This window comes from Neoarius graeffei, chromosome 19, assembly GCF_027579695.1.
Source record: "Neoarius graeffei isolate fNeoGra1 chromosome 19, fNeoGra1.pri, whole genome shotgun sequence".
NCBI lineage: Eukaryota > Metazoa > Chordata > Actinopteri > Siluriformes > Ariidae > Neoarius > Neoarius graeffei.
This window is the reverse complement of record NC_083587.1, coordinates 49,532,000-49,558,442: the sequence shown is the minus strand read 5'-3', so window position 1 is coordinate 49,558,442 and position 26,443 is coordinate 49,532,000. Positions and strand designations below refer to the sequence as shown.

The window sequence follows — 26,443 nt, the reverse complement described above, 5'->3', positions numbered from 1 at the left end:
TTATAATATAAAGTCAACATTTTATTGTTTATGAACATGACATCCTGCTGAGGGGAAAGCTTAAAATATGTTCAAATAATAATGACAACAAGAATCGTTCATCGTATTCTGATTTCTGAAGAATACGACACCCCTAATGAAGCTGATCGTGAGACAGTCTACGACAATGTAGACCAACTAATTGGTGAAAATGTCTCGGAATGGCAACACCACATAGCTGCTTGGGGGGGAAAAAAAGTCTTTGTACATCAATGTGTGTGTGTGAGGCTCATCTAGGCAGTGACGTGTTATTCCACTACAGCCACCACATGTTTCTCCTTCTCGGTCACCAAGGGAACGGAGTCCGGCTTGCTGTGTTTGCGTACGTTTTGTTCCCTGAAAAAAAAAAAGACAAAGAGAGAGACGGATAATGAGAATGATGCATGACTCAAACAGATGCTCAATTTCTCCTTAACACAGGTGAGTCAAACAGCACAAACACTCGGACAGCACTAACTTATTTTAGCATGCACCGAGTAAGCTTCAGCAAACATTTCCAGCAAGAACACAGAAATCCTTAACTCTATGAAGGCCTGGTGAAGCACCATCAGTACAGCAATGTACACAAAACAAAAGCCTGGGAGATGATATTTTACTCTCGCTGATCTGGATATAGGTTACGTGAAAAATGAATAGAATGAAATTAAGCTGTCAGCAGTGACCATTATCAGGAGGATCGTTTGTATTACGAATTAATTACACCGTTCTTTAATTGTCATGTGCATTTTCAAACTCAGCCCTAGTGATGCTTGCACTTGGAATTCAGAAAAATGAGAGTTGGCAAAGGTCTTCTCTGTTCCTCTGCAAGCTCAGAGGGAGCGGTGAAGTCTGGCACACAGCGAGGAGATCCGTGAGGACCTTTCTGCTGGAGCTCCTGTGCCAGAGAGGTGTGTGCCAAAATGGATAAAAACACTACCGCTTGAATACTAGCCTTCCACAGTAATAACCATTAGGGCTGTAAAATATGGACAAAAACTGTCATATTAAATCATGGACAGAGGTTAGAAATTAATACGACATGGAAATATTATATTAATTAATTTAATTTCAAACATATGAGCCTATGTTTCAACATCAATATATTTCCACACAGTAATATATACACTGCTTGGCCAGGAAAAAAAAAAAAAAAAATCCCAGTTTGGATTTAAATAAGCAAATACTTAAGAGCCTTTGGTTGGATAATTACTGCGGTAATTAAGATGTTTCAGTTGGCAAGAATTCTTTTAACCCGAACTGATGCAGTGAGTAGCTTCTCAATACTTGAACAACCATGTCAGAATATGCATCCCGTGGTAGTGGAAAAGAGGTCACGGTGTTTCCGAAGGGTTAAATTACTGGCCTGCGTCAAGCAAATAAAACTAAGGAGAATGATGAAATTACTGGAACGGAGTTAAGAACTATCCAACACATTATTAAAAACTGGAAGGCCAGTGATGAACAGTTAGCTTCGCAGAAGAAATGTGATGATTTAAAACACTTAATAAGATAATTTAAGAAGATAATTTGGCATAAAGACATTTATATGTCCATTAATTTTTATAATTTCATAAGTTTTAAGAGAACGCACATTCACCTGTTCATGTATCATGTTCAGGAACAAACTAACATTAATGGCGCCAAAATGCATGGAGAGAATGCCCCAGGATTGTCCGCTTTGCTTCTACAGACTTCTCGAGCCATGGGAAAAAATAAAAATGCACTGCTATGTGTTCCATATGTAGAAGAATTATCGAGGAGACGACAGGGACAACCTCGAACTTCAATAGTCATTTGGCAAGACTCCACCCAGAGAAGGAAGTGACACGCTACGTTCATTGCTCTGTTGATAGCGGGGCTTGCTGACCGATTAACTAGATAGTGTTAACCAAGCTTGTAGTACATGTCTGTGAAGATTCTCAATCATCCAGGTCATAGTAAACTGTGGGTGGTAGAAATGGGCAACTGGACTTGCTTGAAAATTCTTGAAAACGTTTCACCTCTCATCCAAAAGGCTTCCTCAGTTCTGTCTGACTAATAGGGAGTATCAGATATTTATCCTCTCCTGGATCAGAATCAGAATTCTGATGACCAGCTCATCTAAGGTGTCATTGAGGCATCATGTTGGTGTGGGTCACTGGAGGCTGGGTGTGACTAACCCAAGCAAGTCCAGTTGCCCATTTCTACCACCCAAAGCTTGTAGTACTCGAGTCCGACTCGTACCCTAATTTTAAGGACTCATGACTCGACTCGGACTTAAGCACGGATGACTCGGACTTGGACTTGTGCATTAACTGCATTCGGACTCGTAAACTGGAGATGAGGACGCAGATTTTTTTTTCTCTTTATTTTTTGTAACATGCCATAATAATTTGGCATAAAAGATATTTATATCTACATTAATTTTTTATACCAATTTCGTGTAAGTGTCACACCTGCGCACCTTGGCGTGTGCATCAGATAGACCGTGGGTAGTACAACTCGCACGCGATTGGTTTGTATGTTCCAATCCTTGCTCAGTACAGTGCTGTTTCAAAGCATAGCTGTGTCAGACAGGAAAGGAGTAACGTAGCGACTTAAAATTGATTCGCCCATCAAAATTAAAAATAATTTCAGAATTTGTTAAACAGGGCGGCACGGTGGTGTAGTGGTTAGCGCTGTCGCCTCACAGCAAGAAGGTCCTGGGTTCGAGCCCCGTGGCCGGCGAGGGCCTTTCTGTGCGGAGTTTGCATGTTCTCCCCGTGTCCGCGTGGGTTTCATCCGGGTGCTCCGGTTTCCCCCACAGTCCAAAGACATGCAGGTTAGGTTAACTGGTGACTCTAAATTGAGCGTAGGTGTGAATGTAAGTGTGAATGGTTGTCTGTGTCTATGTGTCAGCCCTGTGATGACCTGGCGACTTGTCCAGGGTGTACCCCGCCTTTCGCCCGTAGTCAGCTGGGATAGGCTCCAGCTTGCCTGCGACCCTGTAGAACAGGATAAAGCGGCGAGAGATAATGAGATGAGATGTTTGTGGAATTTGTTAAACACAAGTCCGGGTCCGTAAGGGATGACGTTTAGGTCTGGACGCGGACTGCGGTCCGCCAGTTAAAGACCTCGGAGATAGACTCTCGGGCGCTCTCTGGACAGCACACGTGCCAAGTGGACACACTCGTGCGCCGTAAACGACTCGCACCTGCACAGGATTAAGGCGCAATCAGTGTGCCGATATAAAAACTGTGAAAAAAAACACTTATTTTGCGAAGTATTGAGTTGCGTTGCTGACACATTACCGAGCCTCATTTCCTTGTTTGGTTTCCTGATCCCTGATTTCCTGTTTCTCGTCTTTGATTCTGCCGAGTCTACGATAGCCTGTTTGTGCCTCGCTCGACCTATTGCCTTTCACTGTTTTACGATTTTGCCTGCCGTTCTGGATTGTTTACCGTCTTCACTTGTATTAATAAACACACCTCCTGCACTTACATCCGTCTCCCAACCATCTCTGACAGAATACTTCACACTCCCTGATAAAGAGAAGCACGTTCACCTGTTCATACGACATGTTCAGGAACAAACTAATGTTAATGGCACTAAAACAGCCACCGTCAAATAGTGCGGTTGGAGTGTTGGACTCAACTCAAATTTTTTTTTTTTTTTTTAAATCACTTGGACTTGAACACTGGGGACTCGAGACTGGACTTGGACTCGAGGTTTAGTGACTCAACTACAACACTGGTACTGAGTATTAGTATAACGATCCCAGTACAATGGCTGGTTGGTGTGTATTCAAGAGCCATAATCCAAATTACATAATGTAGCTCGTGTAATAAAACAATGTTCAGCCAAACTCAGATGTTAAAATTAGTGCACATCTAGCATCAGAAAGGAAGCTCAAAATGTTACTGAGTTTTGGAGGGGACTTACTTCCTGCGGCTTGCCTCCTTCATCTCCCGCAGCTCTCGTTTCTGCTTGAAGATGTCTCTGGGCAGGTGGCGATGGCGGGTGATGCGCCTCACCTGCGGGTGGTGCTGGAACTTCTCCTTCAGCTTCTGGTTGTAGTGTATGGCAGCCTGTTCTCGAGATGTGAGCTACAGAAGGAGAAACCGTAGTGATCCACGATTTAGGCCCATTACACAGAAATTATGGTGTCGATATTTTTGCATTTGAAACTTAAATGATGCTTATGACAAACATCTAACAAACAACTGGCATGATGAAGTCAAATACTTGCCAGGAACTACTAATAACTAATTTTAGTTTATTATTAAGCATATTTATTATTGTCCTTTTCATTTGAAGCATGTCTAGTTAAACCACATGCACTGCATCTGACATGCTTTATCATTTTTAAGAAAGATAAAATAAGTCGCTCTTTCTAAAGACACCAGGATCACCACGTCAGTCTCCTTTCCTTAAAGGATATGGGACATGAAACATAAAAGCACGCTATATCAGTTTCTTTCCATTAAAAATATGAATTAATTGCATCAACAAATACAAAACCATCTATTAAATTCAGGAAAATCGTTATATTCGTGATGATTATATGGCATTTCTGCTCGACTTCCGATATGCATTTTTTGGAACCGGAAGAGCCGCTGTCACGTGATCATACGTCACAAAAACTTTCGGGCACAGCACAAGCAGGTAGATGAATGGAGAAGTGAATGACAAGAAAATTGTTTTTATAGTCTTTAAAGTACATTGGACATCATACATTGGACATCATGGTGTATTGTGCTGCTTATGGTTGCAATAATTCCAATGGGAAATGCCCTGGAGTAAGTTTTTTTGCATTCCCCAAGGACCCGAAGCTGAGGAAAGTGTGGGCTCACCTGCGCATGCGCAGTAGGCTTCGCGCATGCGCAGTAGGCTTGGTAGGACAAATCCAAGAGGTAGGATAACTTTACAGAACACCTGTTGAAAAAACTTTGCACCCACTGTTTCCCACAAACTGTGTTCGGACCATTTCACTGAGGATTCTTTCAACATTAATACTCAGGTACTGAGCGATATTAATTCATGAAACAGGAAGTATAAGGATGAGAAAAAAAAAAAAACCAAACAGTTTAAATTGGGAAGCTGCACACATTTGCGCCAGGCTGCACAAATGTGCGCAGCTTCCCGATTTAAACTGTTTTTTTCTCATCCTTATACTTCATGTTTCATGAATTAATATCGCTTTTTTTTTTTAAAAATCGGATCTGCGCGATTCAGCCATGAAAAAGGCGGCATCCGCCGAAAGGCGCGCGGTTTGCATCCCTGCACGGAGGCCAGGGGACAGGGCAGGAATATTTTTGTTGATATGAGTGATCCGGTGCGATTTCGCGACCCCCCTGTTGAAGACCTCTGCGCTAAGTGACTGAAAGCCGAGGTAAGGATTAGTATTATAATTTTGGGTGTATCAATTATTGATTATCATAATTCTGACTCGTTTCGCCGTTTTGAATGTTTTCATCTCGGACTCTGGAAGCATTGTATCTCAATCAATCTCGAAAAATATCAGCAAAAAAAAAAAAAAAAAGCTTGCAACGGACTTTGGCTAGATCTATGATGAACTTTCAATGTATGATACAAAAATAATACTTCTTTCAACAGATCATTAGCCTTTGAGCAGAATTGTTTTTAACTTACCAGGAAGTGTTATCGAGCCGACCGCTTTCAGTTTCATGGGGATTGAATGAACTCTCACTCTCAGAATCATCTGACCCGTCAGAGTAAAGACAAGATCCATGTTCATGTGAATTTCCAGCTATCGGTTCGAATTGATAGGGTCTAACTTCACATCTCTGTGAAACATCGGGAATGTCACTGTCGATGGTGTCCATTTCGGTAACCTGTTTACATTAGATTCCCAAGCGCTGGCTCCTTGGAAAGTTTTTGTTGCGTCACGGGTCACGTGACCACCTAGCTCATTAACGAATCCTTGTTTTACGCTTATGTATAAAAAAAACTTGAATAATGTGATGATTTTCACATTTTTGACGCCCTGCAGTGATTTAGATGGCATTTCTTATGTCCTTTATACATAATTATGCCCAGGTAAAAATCCATGTCCCATATCCTTTAAGCGTCCCAGCAACCCCTCCTCTCGCTTCACGTCCAAGTGCCCCTCAGCTGAAAGCTTTCATTCTAATTAAAAGCAATGATTTCTTTACCCCCACCAAATGCAATTTATTTAAGGCTAATAACTGCTGATGCCATACAAGAGCTCTGCTTCACTCGACAAAACCAAGAGGCCTGTTAAACCTTAATTACACTCTTCTTAACAACAAGCATGTGAAGCCTGGATAAACTACAGTAGACATTAACCTCTGCATCATTTAGCTTTCACCACGAAGAAACTGCTATTCTAACTTGCAAATCAAACATGAGAACACCGTTTCCCCGTTGCAAGAATAAACCAGAACGTCAAGGACGTAGTAGCTCATCTGGCCTGCCATCAAAACAACCAGGACTACCAAAACATCAAATAGAACTGAAATGTGACAATGTGAGAGAGGACCAACCTCCACGACAAATTGTTCACAACAGGAAAATCAACAAACAAAATGACCAAGTTTTGTTCCTCAAGGGAAGATCTACCCAAAACGATCAATCAGAACTGGATCGGATGAGAAATGAGAGAGGAGATACACTACCATTCAAAAGTTTGGGGTCACCCAGACAATTTTGTGTTTTCCATGAAAAGTCACCCTTTTATTTCCCACCATAAGTTGTAAAATGAATAGAAAATATAGTCAAGACATTTTTCTGGCCATTTTGAGCATTTAATCGACCCCACAAATGTGATGCTCCAGAAACTCAATCTGCTCAAAGGAAGGTCAGTTTTATAGCTTCTCTAAAGAGCTCAACTGTTTTCAGCTGTGCTAACATGATTGTACAAGGGTTTTCTAATCATCCATTAGCCTTCTGAGGCAATGAGCAAACACATTGTACCATTAGAACACTGGAGTGAGAGTTGCTGGAAATGGGCCTCTATACACCTATGGAGATATTGCACCAAAAACCAGACATTTGCAGCTAGAATAGTCATTTACCACATTAGTAATGTATAGAGTGGATTTCTGATTAGTTTAAAGTGATCTTCATTGAAAAGAACAGTGCTTTTCTTTCAAAAATAAGGACATTTCAAAGTGACCCCAAACTTTTGAACGGTAGTGTAAAATGCTAGTGAGAGGCCTGGAAAATTCGTTCATTTGACCTAATTAGTAACTCGTTCGCAAAAAATCTGACAAGACAACGACCATGTTTTGTGCGGAGTGAGGAGTTCTTTCAAACAAAATCGGAACGGAAATCTGTGGAGAACTGACGGAGGAGATACGATTTAACTGAACTGTGGATGACAGACGGACAACTGATGCAACGCCATGGCAACAGATCATTGGCCTTATTGTTAGATCAGCTAAAGAAACAAAAAGGCTTCAGGTAAGGAATAAAAACAACGTGGCATGCTGTTAAAGGAAAATGATCAACGACAGGGTGGAGTGAAATGACCCCTATGCCTAGAGGAGCATTCACTGTATTGAGGTATTTCACCTGACGTCACAGGGTCACATGACGCCCCGGTGTCCGCCATTTTGAACGTCAAGCTACATACTAAACGCTGCAGACAGCAGAGAGCGAGAACCAGCTTGAAAAAAAAACGTGTTACAGACACCTAGAATAGATTAATTTCTTAGTAAGCACACTATAAATAACCATGGTGTTTGCTTGTTGTGCTGTGGGCTGCTACAACAGACAGGGACAGCGTGCAGGACGCTCCTTTTACCGGCTTCTAGTGATGGGAATTTCGGCTCTTTTTCAGGAGCCGGCTCTTTTGGCTCTTCTTACTATAAGGAGCCGGCTCTTTCGGCTCCCAAACGGCTCCTGAGATTTTATTTTTGATTTAATTGCTGCAATTAACTAGTTAATTAATTACATTATTATTTATATTTTATCAATAGGATGTTTTCCATTTTATTTTTTAGTTTTTGTAGCCATTGTAAAGCTTTGTAAAGTATAGCAGTGTAACAATGTTCTAGCTATAGAAATAAAAATTACCAATTAATAAATTATTTTCTCACAAACAATGCAAAACTGTGTTATATTACCAATATAAAATACACAGCTGATTTTCCCCTCCTCAGGTGCCTCACAGACTCCTCTCCCCTGCGCTCCACAGCTTTAAGCATTACACCAATTTTTGTATTTTCGCAGCTGTGAATGACATCAACCCCCCCAACCAAAAAAAGTAGGCGTACACCATGCTACTTTTTTTCCTTTGAATGGTAATAGACAACACAAAGACGCAATCGGACAGCAACTTTTTTTGTGAAAGTCTCTCTCTCTCTGAGGCACCTAAGGACAAAAAACTAATTCGGCTCCCACCAAAGAGCCGGCTCTTTGAACCGGATCGTTCGCGACCGACACATCACTACCGGTTTCCTACTGACCCAGACAAGAGGGCCAAATGGATTGCAGCTGTGAAGAGACAGGATTGGGAGCCAACAGAGTACTCCAGACTTTGCAGTGATCATTTCATTTCAGGTTAGTTTATCAGTTAACGCAATTTTGATAAAATATATAGCAAAAAATAAATGGGTCAGTGTTTGTTAACCCATCTGAGCAGTGAAACAAGGCAGTGTTAATTTGGCTAGGGTTGCATGTAGCAGACATCAGACATAAAACGCAATAACAGAGGCTAGAAAGAAACGGGACACAGAAATAAATAAACAGGGCTCCATACCAAGGCTGGGTACAGTGTTTGTGATAAAAGACAGGTCCAATTTAACACGAATCACAGCTTACTTTCTTGTTAAAATGTGCAAAGGTCTCCACCATCTCATACCGCCTTGCACTGAAGGACTTAAGCGTGCCGTCCAAAATGGCTGCGTCACGTGACTTGGTCACGTGGGTGAAATACCTCAATAAAGTCCCCATCAATGAACTATTACTATAGAAATGCTAACGAGCTAGAATGAGCGCATTAAACTGGATAAACCTGCAAATTCTTTAATGTTCATTTTGGAGAAAGATGACGACCTGCCGTGTCCAAAATCACTCACTCATTCACTACTTCCTACTCACTTTCTAGGGAATTACTCTATAGAGGACTATATAGTGAGCTCATTGGTAAAATGAAAAGAAAAGAGGAAAGGGAAAAAAAACAAACAAAAAAAACAGCGTTTTCGGACACTACTCCGCCATGCCATTATTTACGTCATTACTGTTGCACACTTAAAATGTGCCAGATCAGTCGGCTGGTGGGTTTTCAAAAATAAATACAAGCATGTATTTTTGTGATAAATCCATATTATACTGAGCGTTTTTCCCACATTAATAAAGACAAAGTACTCTGCGTCTGCTGCATCTTTCAGTTCTTTTAAATGAATCAAGGCTGAATAATTTCTTCTTTGCCGCTACCTTTCATTAAATCAAATTTGAGGCTTTTGATTAATTCCTCGCTCTGCACGGTCACTTTTATTCTTGTATTTTATCTGTCTTATTCTATTTTCTATTCTCTTACTATTTTTAAATTGTACTTGAACATCCATTTATTATGCGTTTCTTCTTCCGTCCATTCACCCCAACACGCTTTTTTTTCTTTCAGCGCGACCGCAATGCATGATGGTATATATATTGCTTGGTTAGTGACCATTGGTTGGTTGTTCAGTACTTTTCATGATGCACTGTGGGATACTTTGAGTGCACTATATAGGGTGTAATAATTCTCACTATACATTTGGACAGCACGAGAAAATGGCGAACTCGCTATATAGTGAGTAGTGAGCGATTTCGGACATCGCGTCGGTGTTTGACATTATTGCTAAATCATACACGCATCACCTGACTTCCCAAACTGACTTGCACTGTCATCCGTAGAAAACTCTCGAGGCCTCAGGCTTGATTCAGCATCTCCTCTGGATTTAATTAAAAGCCGTCCTGATTGTTTGATGTCTCATTATTTTACCGAAGAGGCTCCGCTTTAAGTGATTGGATGATTTAAAGTGCTGATGGGCGCACTGCTTGTCCAGTGTAGTTAAGATCGTTAGAATATACAGGGCTGTGAGGAGCCAAAGATGAGACGACACCTTGATGCTAAAGGAGGATGGAGAGACCTTTATGATGAATATGGGACTCAAAAGTGTCGCTTCATCAGTATGAAACAAATGCCAGGAATTACAAAATAAGTACACTAAATGATCTTATTTAAAAAAAAAAAAATTGATACTTGGACTGTCCCGATGATACAGCCATTGTACTGAAGCTTCTGTCTGCATCTGTTTTTTAGTGCAGGTCTGGCAGAAGGGAATTTGATGTCTGATTTGTAGTGCTTATTCTGTTATCTGCATCATAAAATCGTATTATGGCACTCTGACGAGAGAAACCAGGTCCTTTCTTGGCTAAGCAGCATCCATGCTGCCATAAAGCCACTTACTGAAAGCGGTGCTGTTCCTTACTGCACATTATTTTAAGTGCTTGGCAGCAGCTACTACTGTTGATCCGGGCAGAGTTCAACAAACCGGCATCCGAGCCACGGCTGAGAAAAATGCAAACTCTGTGGAGCGCATCCAGTCACGTGCTGTAGAACAGTTTCAGCAGTGTCTTATCAACTTCAAATTCATATTACGGAAAATGCAGGAAGAGATAATTAAATCCTTAAATATTTAAACTGTACCTGGAGTGAATTTTAATTGCTAGTGATTTCAAAAGATCACGTATGATACCAGCGGGTCAGTCACGTAACGTTTGTCAGAAGCTCTTGTCAAGTACACGCGAGTTTTAGGTCACTGCTCCACCAGTCAGGCATGGTCAGCGACATGCTGCCTCCTTCATGGGCTGTTCCAGCACCGGTAGTGACGCTCGGTCGGTGGTTTGTCCGATTGTCTGGGCTGCAGTGGACTGGTCACTGACCCCGTGTTGCAAACACCAGTCTAAGATAAACATTATCAACCGATCTGCTTATAAGAAATAGATGAAATATTTACACTTACTCGAGCTGATCTTTGGCTGGATCGAGTCAAAGTTAAAAAAATAAAAAAATATTTATTTAAATGGGCACTGTTCATCATCAGTGTCGCAATTCTCAAGTTTGAACTGAATCGCTGTCCTGAATCATAAAACGAATCATCCGAGGCACAGAAACTCTGCGTGCCATCTCGCAACAAGTTTTACCTCCAAAGAGCCCAAATATATCCCCCTATAGAGGTTTTTGACCTGACGTCATAGGGTCACGTGATACTGTTTACGCCGGCATTTTGGAGGTCAAACAAAGCCACGCTTATCAGCAAACAACGCTTGTAATATCCATCTTCTTCATCACTTACTTTTATCGTAGAATGCCTGATACATGTTGTGCAGTTAGCTGCCACAACAGAAGAGGGGATAAACCTGGATTAACGTTCCATAGGTTCCCGGCCGATCGACAGCGTCGCGAAAAGTGGATCGCGGCGATCAGGCGAGAGAATTGGCAGCCCACCGAACACACGCGTTTGTGTGGCGAACATTTTGTCTCAGGTAACTTTTCCAAAAGTTTAAAGATATCGTATACGAGATAAATGACAAATTATACATATAGCCTAGCACCTAGCCTACACGTAAGCCCTGTTAGGCGGTGTTCAGGCTACCTGGCACCTAGCCCCACTAGTCAGGTTATGATGGTTTTATCTTTATACATCCGCCGTTTTATATACGTAAGACGGGGACCGCTCGGCCTCATCAATGGGGCTACCTGGCACCGGGCTTCTTACTAGTGTTTGGGCGGCTTACGTGTAGTCTAGGTTTAACATACACAGTGCCCTCAGGCGAGGCAGAGCCATGTTGTTGGGTGGGTTGTACTTTTTAGATGTGAATATGCAATGGACAAAACTAGAATTCGATACTAGACATATTAATTATTATGCATTTTTCTATATGATCAATGTAACTCTCTCTCAACCTGGACACTATTTTTCTAACTGCAATGAATTTACTTTTATTTGGTATCACGTTGAAGTAGACTGTTATGGAATTTTTTTGCCACAAAATGTTGTTGGAAATCTTTGCATATGTTGTCATGGCAACCATTCAAACAATGCATGCTGTGAAAAGGTAAAATACATATTTTTTGACAAATCTCTGACATGTTGGGCTAGCGGGAGTCACCGTTGTTGTGACTGCCAAAATGGCGCCATCTACTTGTTGACATGGCAACGGTCACGTGGGTCGAAAACCTCTATATTCCCTAATGGGATGTCGGACAGATTTTATCCTGTTTACGGGTGGGCGTTCCCACTGTGAAAGAGAAACCAATCGAAACCGAAAGAGTGAAAGTGATCATCAAGCTGCTCACTTGTTCACTACTCCCTAGTCCCTATGAGTGCACTATATAGGGCGTAATAATCCTCACTGTCATTCTGGACAGTGCTACAAAACGGCGTCCTCACTATATAGTGCCCTATATAGTGAGTAGGAAGCGATTTCAGACACAGGGCATGTGAATAATCTTTTATGAATGCAGAAGTGGGTGCTCCGGTGTGACTGAGGAAGGTGACAAGTTTTATGTTTCATCTAATTCAGGTCATTTAAAAACTCATTATTTGCCAGTGGGCACATAGGAAAGTGTAAAGTTTGTCAATATATTTATCATGCTTGTATGATTAAAAAAAAAAAAAACACGAAGATATTTCTCTCAATACATGACCTCTAAACCTGCCGAGCTTCACCGGTGAAGCTCTCGACCCCAAAGTACAACCAAATCTCCTTGCACATAATGCCATGAAATAATAGAGATGTGCCATAAAGATCTATTTCAAGTATTAAATCTATATTTATTCAACGTGTTCTGAAGTTACTTGACTGGGAATCTCAACCCACAGAACGCTGCTTGTTTACTTGAACCCGATAACCCGGAATCAACAACTGTACACCACTTCTGGCCAGCAATGGCTGCTCCCCGTGGTTCTGCCTCCGCGGGTAATTCACAGAATAGCATTGTCCACAAAAGTGCTTTGACGGGTTTTTTTTTTTTTTAAACACTGAACGTGCGCGTCTTTTGTCTATAAGTAATACATAAAGCACGATTAATGTTGTAAGCATGACCAGTACTGGTACACTTTAAAGCAGGATAAAAAGCACTGCTTTGCACTAAACAAACGCAGTACAGCAAGTCGTTCCTCGTAGAAACAGTCGAGGCTCTCACCACTCCGAGTTTCTCCGAGGCGTTGGCCTTCCAGATGCGGATGTTCATCTCGTCCGAGCCGCTCAGGATGTACTTGCTGTCCGCTGACCATCTCACGCAGATGACGTGCTGCATGCGCTTGGTGTGGTACACCTCCCTGAACAAAAACGGAAAAATAGTTGTGAAGAAAAAAACATGCACTTTACGGGGAGCATCCCTTACACGAGTCATGATGAACCAAAACCTGCAAACTAGGGCTGTAACAATATGCGTATCGAAATCGCGATACGCAGAGCCACGATCCGTATCGCGATACAAGAAGGCAGAATCGCGGTACACCCTTTCAAACTTCTCCTCAGCCCAAAAACAGAGGCGCTTCCAAACTTCAATTTATGAACACTTTACTTTTTATTTACATTACATTTTAAACTTACTTAAATTACTTTTATTTTTTTATATCTATTAGTAAGTCGTTTTTTCGCCGATCTGCGACAATCTTCTGCGAGTCACGCAACGTCCACACTCGCCACTGGCAGAGCATTCATTTCTATTAAGCGGTCGCCATTCTGGTTGCGACGCGGGGAGCGAATCTGTAAACAAGCAGCTCATTGGCTGGCTAGGTGTGCCACAAGCCAATCACAATCACTTGACCGGAAAGGCATGCAGTGTTGCCAGATTGGGCAGGTTTAGGTGCTTTTTGGCTGGTTTTGAACATATTTTGGGGTGGAAAACGTTAGCAATATCTGGCAACACTGAAGGCATGTCTGCTTGGGCGGAAGCCTTCTGCGGCAGTTACATTTTGACACGCGAGCAATGTTTCACCATAAAAATTCCGTAATTTCCATCTGTTTTCCGCGATCACAGAAAATCATTGGCCCTATGAGAGTGAGACAGTGAGAGCCACCCCCCCAAAAAAAATCTTAATGCATTTACACGATTTGGAAAAATGACTTTTTCAGAACCGAAAAAAACAGAGCTTCCGGCTCAACAGTATTATTTTGAGAAATAAAACAATCTTTGGATATACATTTGTTCATTTTTGCATACATATTACTCATTCTCTGCAGTGGTCTGAATTTTTTGTTAAATAGTTAATGTAAGTAAGTAAATGTTAATAAGTCAAATTTACTACTTTAAAAAAACATCGTGGGCATATCGAATCGTGGGTCAAAAATCGCGATACGAATCGAATCGTGAGTTGGGTGTATCGTTACAGCTCTACTGCAAACCCTGTCTGAGGTGCTGTTACATTAAAGCGACTGATCAGAATCAAGAATCCAGCAGTGTGGAATGGAGTCCTACAGCTAACAGGGTATAGGTGTATAAAAACCGATCTCCTGACTCCTCACTCACCTGCTGTGGCCGCTGTGTTTGGGGAAGATGCGAACCGTCTTGTCAAAACTAGCCGACACAAACTCGCTCCCCGTGGGCGAGTAGTCCACATCCAGCACAGCAGACACATGGTCCATGTGGACCATAACTGGTGTGTCCAGACGCCTCATATCATAGGTGTACAAACTGAACAAACAGATGTAATAATTACTCAGTGCATGAATAAGGACACTCTGTGCCTGCTCTGTATTTCATTTATCATCTTTACAGCAGTACTAAATGTCATGTGACTCACTTATAGTCCTCATTGGAGCATGTGAAATTATAGGCCTCCATGGGGTTCCAGCAAAGCGTGTTACTTCTCAAGTCCATTACAACCTGAGAAAGAGGACTGTGTTATTGTTGTCGTCATCGTCAGAATCATCACCACAATGAGACAAAAAATAAAATAAAATAAATTCCAGTAATAATAGGGTGCATCAGTTGCCCTCACTTTCATAAAATCTGATGCATTTTTGTTTGGGTGTTCCTTTTCACCAATAAAGACATCCTGTAAAATGTTTTGACCATATTCAAAAGTCTAATGGTGGCACCATGAGGTTCATTTTTTGCCAAAAAACGCTTATTTTATGTTTTCGCATAAGGTTTGAATCACAATGTTGGACTCCGTTTATTGATTTCTTGTGACCCAGAGATCATGTTAAGAACCTTTGCAAGGGATTGAGAAGCATTAATGTGATTCGTAATACATTTGTATTGTTTAAAAGTAGTTGAACAATGATTCAATGAACAGCTAAAACTCAAACTGTGCTTGATAATATATTTAGAATATGTACTAAAAATGTGTATCTAAGATATTTGGTATACTCTATAAGGTGCCATAATGTTTCATGAAAAGTGATCGAAATTTTGTCATAAAATAGCAGCTTTTTCCAAAACTTTGAGCTCCTGGTGTCCCCATTAAACTTTTGAATTTTGTCACAATATTTCACCCAGTGTCTTTTCTTACCAAAAGGAACATAAAAACAAAAATGCATCATGATCGGAGGAACTTTTCATTTTTAGGGGGCAACTGATGCACCCTAAGTAATAAGGGCCCGGTCCGACAACACCGATAACTCTAACTATACCTATAACTACAACTCTGACTATCCTTCTACCTGAATTTAGTTCCAGTCTGGAGCAGTCACACCACAACTATAATCCCGACTAGAATATCACTTGGTCCTGACACTCAGAGAAATAAATGCACGCGACTTAGGAATAGTCATGGAAGTTTTTTTCCAGGTAGTAGCACATTATTCCGGGTCGTACTGTACAGCTTGGACTTCAAAACAACCCATGTACACACTCCGGTGGTTGATAAAATACGGATAGGTCACGGATTACGGAAATATAATAAACAAAAAAAGGATACAAAATACGTTGTGGTTACAGATTTTAATTCGGATGCATCACAAATGCCAATAATTTACGAATTGGTCACGGACGTTTCAGTATATTACAGACTGGTTACTGATTTCATACAGATGATGCATCACGGATTAAAAAAAAAAAAAATTAAGAAATCTAAAACAAAATGTTTGGACTGCTGAAGTTCATAATTAAAATATATTAGTTGCATTTATATGTTTATTCATTTACTATTGATATTTCACGCAAAATCACATATCTGTGAATAAAAAGATCCGTAATTTGTTGTATTATATTTATTTTCTGTGAATCCGTGACTTCACGATGCAACAAGGATATACAAAGATGCCCAGGGAAAAATATCACATGTTCAAACAATATCACATGTAAACAATAACCTGACTGGTCAGATGTTTTATCAGATCAGGACCAGGCCTGAGGTGGGTGGGTGGGGGGGTGGAATCAAATCGCTCCAGAAGCAATCTCACCGATACGGATAAACCCAGGCCTGGGCTGTAGGTATTGTTATCGGTCTAGTGTGACCACCAACCATATAAACTGCAGGGGACCCATTTATTTATCGTTATCATTATAGTTACTGGTATTGTGGGACCAGGCCTTAAGAGCTCGTTAATACCTTTTTAAGTGGAGTTGACTCTCTCATGTCATACAATATAATACTTCTGTCCGAGGCGCAGCTTGCAAGGAGTTCGGTCTGCAAAAGCATTCACAATGTTAGCATTTTAAACATCTTCACAGCATCGTAAAGAGCAAGATTTAATGGCTAAAAGGTGTCTACACCAGACCATCACACCCATGTGCTTTTTGAACATCCCATTCCAGATTTTATCTTAATATCCTCTACTCTTCTGAGAATTTCTAATTTCTAATAAATCTGGGAGCGTGTCGATAAGGATTTGTGCTCATTCAGTAACAGGAGCATGACTGAGCTCAAGCACTGATGTGTAAGGAGGCCAATCAAGTTCATCCCAAAGGCGTTCAGCAGGGTTGAGGTTAGGGTCCTGTGCAGGACACTAGAGTTCTTCTAATCCAACCTTAGCACATAATATCTATGTTCTTTGTGCACAGGTGCCTTGTCGTGCTGGAACAGGTTTGGGCCTCTGAGTTCCAGTGAAGGGGAATTGTAACGCTACAGTATACAAAGACAACGGTACAGGATATGCTTCCAACATTGTAGCAACAGTTTGGGGAAGAAGAAATATGTGGGTGTGTGAACTTTTGGCCAGATAATGTACAGTCACACTGATGTCTGTAATATGTCTGATCAAATACATGTGTCAGCAAATCTGGTAGCTTGGCAATGTTCGAATGCCTTGTAGCTTCAAACTGACGGCTGGCAGAAAAATCTTAAAAAAAAAAAAAAAAAAGTAGTACATGTTTAAAAATATATGATGTTTCACAATTCATGGTCATCCTGTAAACCCTGTACTGCCCAGGCCACAGTGGTATTATTGTGAGCCTATAAGCTGGAATTAACTCAAGTTATTATATTTTGTAATGTATTTTAGAGGAGGTATGCAAAACCTTTATTTTTAAATACATTTCTGAGTGGATAGTATTTCCATCCTTGACTCTTGTATGCTACATAAATGGGAATTTAAAAAAAAAAATTTTAATTAAAAAAAAAAAATAATAAATTTATATATCCCCCCCAGAGTTAAAATCGGCCACAAAGTTGGCATTCGAGCTGCCCCGCTGAGCCAGCCAGCCCTGAGTGTGTGACGTCACAGCAGTACCCAGTTTTAAGGCCGAGGCCTTTGACAGCTATAGACCAAAGTCATATCAATAAAAAAAAAAATTATGGTGAAAGTAAGAAATACAGTCACCAACTTGCTCAACTAAGACTGATTTGACTTCATTGATTGTGGGTTGACTCTCATTAAAACAGGATAGGTGTTATAACTTATACAACATACATGTACACAGTGTTGGGCACGTTACTTTCAAAAAGTAATTAGTTATAGTTACTAGTTACTTTTCCCAAAAAGTAACTGAGTTAGTAACGGAGTTACTTTGTCATAAAAGTAACTAATTACCAGGGAAAGTAATTATTCCGTTACATTTTGTTCCCCCCTCAAAAAAAATCAAAATTCAGTTAGTGTAATCATAATAAAAGTGAATGTTAAATGTGTTTAATGACTGAAATGGACACTTAACAGAACCAATTAGTAATGTTATCTACACTATATTAATATTTTTGTGGGACAATGTGAGATAACACATCTATCAAATGTACTAATATATTTTTGTAGTTATTAAAATTATGTTACTAATTACTGGCCACTGACGAGGACAAACGCTTTGTTCCTCGACATAATGTGCATTGCACGTAAACACTCTTGCCTTTTATTTCAAGTAATGAAAAGTAATGGCTGTATTTCCAATGTGAAAGCGCAGTGCTGGGCTGACCGCTCGCCATTGCTGGGTCTTCCGATTGAAAGAGCGCGCAGTAGTGCAGTAGGCGTGGCCTACCTACGTATCTATGTTGTCCAAATCTACTCTGATTGGCTTACTGTGCCATTGTCTCGTGTCTCCCCGCCCCACACTAAAGCAGAGTAAAGAAAGGCTGAGCGAGCAGCGTGCCAGATGAGAACAGCTTTAATAAAGTAACGCATAGCATTTTATTGTAAGTAACGGGAACGGCGTTATAACGATGTAAAAAGTAATTAGTTAGATTACTCGTTACTAAAAAAAGTAACGCCGTTAGTAACGCCGTTTATTTCTAACGCCGTTATTCCCATCACTGCATGTACATGCATGCATTTTCACTGAAAACGTAAAAGGCTAACTAATAATCAGATGAACTGAGAATCATATTCTGAAGCTTAAATAATCACATCATATTCTGAAATTAAGTAATCTTATACCGGTAACTTAAACACACAATACAAGTTACATGTATTAAGTCCGGTTACGGGGCGGCATGGTGGTGTAGTGGTTAGCGCTGTCGCCTCACAGCAAGACGGTCTGGGTTCGAGCCCCGTGGCCGGCGAGGGCCTTTCTGTGTGGAGTTTGCATGTTCTCCCCGTGTCCGCGTGGGTTTCCTCCGGGTGCTCCGGTTTCCCCCACAGTCCAAAGACATGCAGGTTAGGTTAACTGGTGACTCTAAATTGACCGTAGGTGTGAATGTGAGTGTGAATGGTTGTCTGTGTCTATGTGTCAGCCCTGTGATGACCTGGCGACTTGTCCAGGGTGTACCCCGCCTCTCGCCTGTAGTCAGCTGGGATAGGCTCCAGCTTGCCTGCGACCCTGTAGGACAGGATAAAGCGGCTAGAGATAATGAGATGAGAAGTCCGGTTACCCAACCGACCCCCGTTACTCCGACCCCCTCTCAGTCATCAAAACGCTCATGCGACGCACACAGCGTGGTTGTCCCTGGTCATAGACCAACGTCCGTACGTTATGCATAGCGCGAGTGTCTCTCACATCATAAACGGCCGATTGTACGCATGCGCGTGACTACCTCTAACAGGAAGCAACGAAAATGGCAGTGGTTCATGTGCTGAAAGACGTGTGTCCTGCACATCGCAAGCCCAGTCTCATCTCATCATCTCTAGCCGCTTTATCCTTCTACAGGGTCGCAGGCAAGCTGGAGCCTATCCCAGCTGACTACGGGCGAAAGGCGGGGTACACCCTGGACAAGTCACCAGGTCATCACAGGGCTGACACAGACACAGACAACCATTCACACTCACATTCACACCTACGGTCAATTTAGAGCCACCAGTTAACCTAACCTGCATGTCTTTGGACTGTGGGGGAAACCGGAGCACCCGGAGGAAACCCACACGGACACGGGGAGAACATGCAAACTCCACACAGAAAGGCCCTCACCGGCCCCGGGGCTCGAACCCAGGACCTTCTTGCTGTGAGGCCACAGCGCTAACCACTACACCACCGTGCCGCCCGCAAGCCCAGTCTTAGACAAATTATGTCGCTAGAAAAAGAGACGACATTTAAAGACATTGAAGTTTATATATAGCTTGTACCAGTAGTTCTAGAGTAAATATAGAAATCTATGCGAAGCATCGGTTGACACACCGACAACAAACAGTACTCGCAGGGTTGCTATCAGAGTTCGAGTACTCTTGCTGGGCGCCAGTAATACCCCCCCGAACATTTTCTTGCCTCAGTTTGTGGTGTCAGAATGCCTCTCAACTGTGCAGATCCTGTTGAAATAGCCTACTATAGCAGTGGATTTGGAAGAACAGACATTTGTCCATATTGTCTTAAAAGACTGTGTTAAACCAGATCTGAGAAAAAGATTTAAAACAGTTATTGAAGTATGTGACGAGTGCCTTCAAAAAGGCATAAAAGACATTTGCTACAGGCCATATGGGAAGTAGACATTGAACAGCTGATCTTTCCAGCTCAACACACATGGTCAGTGTGAGAAGTTTGTGTATGGTTTGAAATAAATCTTTGAAAAGTGTTCTTTAGTGTTTATTTCTGAAAACAGAATACCTGCAAACATGCATTCAAACAGAGTGCTGGGTGGGTGGATTTTATTGCGAATATGGAGGAGAAAAAAAAAAAAGGAGTGGTGATAGCCATGGAAACATTTCTCCCCCCCTCCACACACACAAAAAATAAAAAATAAAAAATCCCTGCCGACCTACCCTAATTTTTCAAGGCATGTAATAGGAAACAATTTTTTTTGGCCTAACCTAAATGCAGGTAAACAACGTGCCATTTTTGTTGTTTTGTATCCAAATGAGAGTCGCATCTTACCCGTCTGTTCTCGCTTCTTGTGGCTGATTGTTTCGAAACAATCTGACTTTCAGTTGTTCGTTCAATTCTCCGTTCATTTGCTTCTTCCACGTAAGGGCGAGATACTGCTGCTGAGGCCAGCATATCCAGCAGAGAAATCAGACAGCTGCTCCACTCATTCTCCATACGGAGTACTCCACCATTACTGCTCGGCTCAGGCAATTACTAAAACCCGGGACGTCACCGGTTTTAGCAACAACCGCGGGGAGGTCACTGCCTGAGCGATATGTCCCGTCCCGTGTTTTAGCAACAACCCTCGGCTCACGCTCCGGGAGAACTGGTGCAACTGAACTTACTTTCCTTTTCTTGTAGTTTTCTTTTCCTTTAATTGTTGGTACTGCACCCTCTTTCAATACGGGCTTATAGCCAACGCTCCTCAACAGATCAGAGGTCTTGTACGAGTCTTCAGTAAAATGTGCAGAGCAGAGGAGAGACGACTTCGTAGCCGCCCAATGTGCCCATGAACTTCTCGCAAAACGCGTCCAAATCTTTGCAATTTGAACATTCTTGGGCCATGAATGCAACGTAAATCCACCTTCTGTCGTGTTGCTGCACCCGCCAGCAACACATCTACGTGGCATGATAAATTAGCTCAAAATGGAGGATCGGAGTTGCAGTCAGCTCTGTGTTTTAGTATAGCGGAAATGGTGATGAGACTGTCAGACTTCCTGCTGCGACATCACAGATGTCAAGGTCATTCACTCAGACCGCTACCTATATGAATCACTTTAATCGTAAAAATTACTACATTAGATTTATTGTTAACGCTTAAAACTATTCTTGTGCCATTCTTGAGGTCTCAAGGCATTTATAAACAAAAAGTGAGGCCATGGTTCTGCGTATCTCCTTTAAGTACATCTATTCTTTAAACTAATTATGGTTATCAAGAAGATAAAGTGTATTCATTCAAAATCCAGTTTCTGTTTCAGTCTCTACCTCACTTGTCTTTGCTCCGCATCAACTGTTTCTTTGTTTGCAATAGGAGTCACTTCCGGTAGTGATCCGCCTCATTACGTATTCAGATTTCCAGCTGACAGGCAGGCATCGTATTTGTACAGTCACTTTGCAGTCATTTCGCGCGTTTCACCTCTGAATATGCCAGATTGCTGCTCTGTATTTGGATGTTCAAACCGATCAAAAGACAAAAGGTATTACAGGATACCAAAAGAAGTCATGCACAAGGGTGAAAGAACGAAAAATCTCAAAAAGACGCCGTGAAAAATGCCTCGCAACCCTTTCACTGTGGTTGAAAGGACTCGAGAGTCCACATGCCGCGATCGTTTTGTTAAAAGGTTCGTACATCAGGATACTTTATGGATCTAAAATCAAAACTTCTAATGTTAAAATGAGTTTTCTGACGTTTTAGATGGCGTAAAACAAACCGGTGACGAAACGAAATCACATGCTACACTTCAGCTCATGCTACTTACCCTCGCAAAAAGACGATGATTATTGGAACAAGACTTCTAAAGGACAAGGTCATGAACCCAGCCATAAATGAAGAAAAAAAAAAGTTATAGGCTTGAAGACGTTTGAAAGCATTCATTTGATTCATGTAAAACTGTTTGGACGACCAGATAATTAGGAATGTCTGGAACCTCTATGTTTGAAAAGTTCAAGCGATTTCAACAAAAGTCCGTCTTTAAAGGGATAGTTCGGGATTTTTGACATGAATCTGTATGGCATCCCCATCAATAGTGTCATGCAAACACACTGACTTACCCCTGACAGCATCCTGTGAGTCCAGTTCTTGTCCAGTTTTGGTCCAGACGAAAGTAGTCCGGCAAGTTTGTTGGGGTCACGAAAGTAAAACGTTTTTCGTCTCAAAACATTATGTGTTCAAAAGAGTGATATATTTGCATCACAAAACCGTTGCCAAATAAAAAGTCAGACCTCGAAATCGCTTGGCACTATTTTCTCTCCCTCGGTATCACTGCGCGCTGTCATGTTGACATCTGCGCAGGAATCAACACCTTTCCCATTGTTTGGCAGTGATTAGGAGTTCAGATCAGCGGCGCTAACAAGCTAATTTGAGAGCAAGAACAGCGACAAATTTATCACCTTCTATAACCTATACAATAATATATTTGTGAAAATGGTGCGCACTTGCGACTATCCAGGCTGTAGCAACAAAGATGTGGCTGAATCTCCGCACACATTTCACCGTCGTAGTCAGACATGTTGTCGCTAACTTTCAGGGTATATACACCAATCTTTGAGTCAATTTACTACCATTTAATACCTTTTTTTACTACCTTCAGATTTTTTTACAACCACCACGACATCGAATTGCACCAAGTATCAATCAGAAAGACTTTGTGACATGCACATAGATTTTGTCATCCAACACTTACTTGCATCATTACCATTATCCAGGAGACTCGGTTGCATATTTCGCAACAGGGCATTAGTTACAGTAACAATGTGAGGTGGGGTGGTTTGCTTCATTTAAGTGATGGAATGGTACTGGACTTAACTTCTCCATCCTCCCAATACCGGACATGGATGTCCAGCTGTTTCTTTTTGTTTGAGTGGTTGAGGCTCTCGTCGAACATAATCACAAAGTGCCCATCCTGGCAGATGTTTTTCGTCAGCTCCTTTTTAAAAAATGCCCCGAGGCCAAATCGAATAATGTAACCAGTTTTGTCCTTTCCGCAAGTGAACGACTTGGCTACAACGGAGTCAGGGAACATGGCGCCAAATAGCTCCCCTATTCCCTGGTTCGAGTTCAGAGACTGGTGCTTTGAAGCCGTGTTAAGGCACCACAGAGTCTCCGCCCGAAGCGTGGCATTGCCTCCCAGCACAATCTTCAAGTCTTGAGTCGGGTCCACGGGTCGGGTCTGCTCGTGCAGCTGCGGTGGTGTGGCCGTTGGTATAGCACTAGCACTAGTGCTAGCTGTCGAGGTGATAGACTGTTGCTGCCCACGACCGCGCATTCCCCTGACGTGTTTCTCCGACTTCATGTGCGACCTGAGCGCATTAGCCCCCATCCAATTAATATTAATGATTTTGAGGCATACTTTACAGTATGCCTGCCTGTCGTTCCCGACGACAGGCCTTATCCAAGCTTGAAAGCTTGGATCCCGGAGCCAGGATCGGGAAAACTTACATTTCCCCATTTCTAAAAACTTTTTGCCACCAGCTAGAATTCGATGAAGAGATACTGGTTCACTTAGCACTGCTTTCCGTCTCCACTTGGACTTAGCTATGCGCACGCAGACGATTTCAGATTTCTATCGACCAATGAATACAATGCATTGATATGACGTCAATATCAAGTTCATATCACACATTCATTTTTGAAGTAGCGGCGCAAGCAAGAAAGGATTTATTTTATTTTGCCTATTTCATCAAAATGAAACCAGTCATTGTCCAAAAGAAAAAAAATACCTATTCTTTAAAAATAATACCTTTTGACCAAATTTATCACTTTTTAAGGCCATTAAATTTTGCGTTTTTGATTTATCACTTTTTAATACTTTTTAAAACCCCGCGGACACCCTGACTTTGCTAGCAGTAAACAATGTAGTGATGTGTCGGTCGCGAACGATCCGGTTCAAAGAGTCGGCTCTTTGAAGTGAACGACGGGAGCCGGCTCTTCGGTGGGAGCCGAATCAGTTTTTTGTCCTTAGGTGCCTCAGAGAGAGAGAGAGAGAGAGAGAGAGAGAGAGAGAGAGAGAGAGAGAGAGAGAGAGTTCAGCTCAGCTGAAGGATGATTGTCTATTTGACAACCATGATCATTGTTTTGTTGCCGTGAATTCCTAAAGCTCATGATATAAATTGTCGCTCATAAATTGACAGGTTCGGTCGGCAACCGCCTTGGCATGGCCAGATTAATCTGCGGTATACAACGAGACAGCAGTCATTATAACAGGAGCATATTTGCTGTTCCAGCGGCTTCTCATTACTGGTGGAGCAGAGTGTGGCACTTTTTTCTCTTTTTACATGCGCTCAAGGTGCCACATATTTTGTTGCACATTGTTCTGTGTTTGTTAAAATAATTTCCAACTTTGCTTCATAGTTTCTTAGGCCTGATTTATACTTCATAATTTATTTTATGGCATTTTGTTCAAGGTCGAGTGTGAAATAAAGCCATAAAGGATAAACAGCTGATGTCTTCTGTGTATTTTATATTGGTAATATAACACAGTTTTGCATTATGTTTGTGAGAAAATAATTTATTAATTGGTAATTAAAGTTTTATTTCTATAGCTAGAACATTGTTACACTGCTATACTTTACAAAGCTTTACAATGGCTACAAAAACTAAAAAATAAAATGGAAAACATCCTATTGATAAAATATAAATAATAATGTAATTAACTAGTTAATTGCAGCAATTAAATCAAAAATTAAATCTCGGGAGCCGTTTGGGAGCCGAAAGAGCCGGCTCCTTATAGTAAGAAGAGCCAAAAGAGCCGGCTCCCGAAAAAGAGCCGAAATTCCCATCACTAAAACAATGAATGAAACAGCCGTGGCCGTCACCTGGCGGCAGCGCGCAGTGATAAGAAGGGAGAGAAAATAGTGCCAAGCGATTTCGGGGTCTGACTTTTTATTTGGCAACGGTTTTATGATGCAAATATATCACTCTTTTGAACACATACTGTTTTGAGACGAAAAACGTTTTACTTTCGTGACCCCAACAAACTTGCCGGACTACTTTCGTCTGGACCAAAACTGGACAAGAACTGGACTCACAGGATGCTGTCAGGGGTAAGTCAGTGTGTTTGCACGACACTATTGATGGGGATGCCATACAGATTCACGTCAAAAATCCCGAACTATCCTTTTAAGCTGCTGGGGTCAAATCCATTGCATAAACATATTTTTGCTTGATATCTCCACTATGCTTTTGGTTCTAGTCCGTTAACACGGTCAGATGTAGAACAGGGATGCAAGTGTCAGTCTGGGGGGGGGGGGGTCTGGGGCATGCTCACCCGGAAAATATTTAAAACTTGGATCTTTTTTCCCCTTGCATTTCAGCATACAAATTTGTGGAAAAAGAATACATGCTTTCAACAGAATAAATTGTTTCATCAACCACATTTTACAACTTTTGAGAGCAAGACATGGCCCACCAGAGATCCACCTTTTCATCTTGGCATGCAAGTGGCCCTGGAAGATGACCATCTATGGTGTAAGCTCTCACTCAAAGCCATCGTTGTCACCATCATCACAACCACCAAATCCTCCCGAGCACAGAAACGCAACCGAAAACAATCCCTGCTCGGTTGTTTATTTTATGTGTCCCCTTCTGCTTGGTTAAAGACAATGGCGGCTCACATGCATCCCCCCCCGCAAGCTCCGTTCGTCTTCCCGACACGCTCGCTCACAGTGTTTGCCATTAGCGACGCTCGCACAGCCTCCACATCATGCGCTGCTGTAGCGGGACGGCGACGAGTCAAGGCAAATTTCAGCTTCCTTCTCCGGAACTACCGGAAGTGTTTATTGGTCTTAAAATCCAGACAGTTCCAAGTCAAACCGCGACTACATTCATGTCACGATATTTGAGTGGAAAAACTAAGCCAAGTTTTTAAATTTTACGCAGAAATTTAACCCAAAATACAATGTTTAAGACTGCAATTTTCCACGTTTATGAGGAGATTTCACACTCCCAGTAGAACGTTTTCCACAAGATCATGATGGACGTGCACTTGGCTGGGATGCCGTTTTTGATTGTTGCCCGTCACGTGGATACCGGAAGTGAACCAGGAAGCAAAAAAAAAAAAGTGTCACGTGATTGCAAACAAAGAATACACTGGGTGATACATC

At 41.7% G+C, this 26,443-nt stretch overlaps 1 protein-coding gene across 1 annotated transcript in view; it reads right to left on the bottom strand.

The window, feature by feature from the left end:
* The window catches only part of dcaf13 (ddb1 and cul4 associated factor 13), a 43,977-nt gene continuing 17,534 nt past the window's right edge, over positions 1-26,443 (bottom strand). The window contains exons 6-11 of the mRNA XM_060900220.1: positions 16,518-16,595; positions 14,763-14,845; positions 14,489-14,653; positions 13,157-13,292; positions 3,919-4,082; positions 1-375 (exon numbers count right to left, since the gene is read on the bottom strand). Coding sequence (XP_060756203.1) covers positions 288-375; positions 3,919-4,082; positions 13,157-13,292; positions 14,489-14,653; positions 14,763-14,845; positions 16,518-16,595 — 714 coding nt within the window. The 3' untranslated portion in view covers positions 1-287. The remainder of the gene's footprint in view (positions 376-3,918; positions 4,083-13,156; positions 13,293-14,488; positions 14,654-14,762; positions 14,846-16,517; positions 16,596-26,443) is intronic.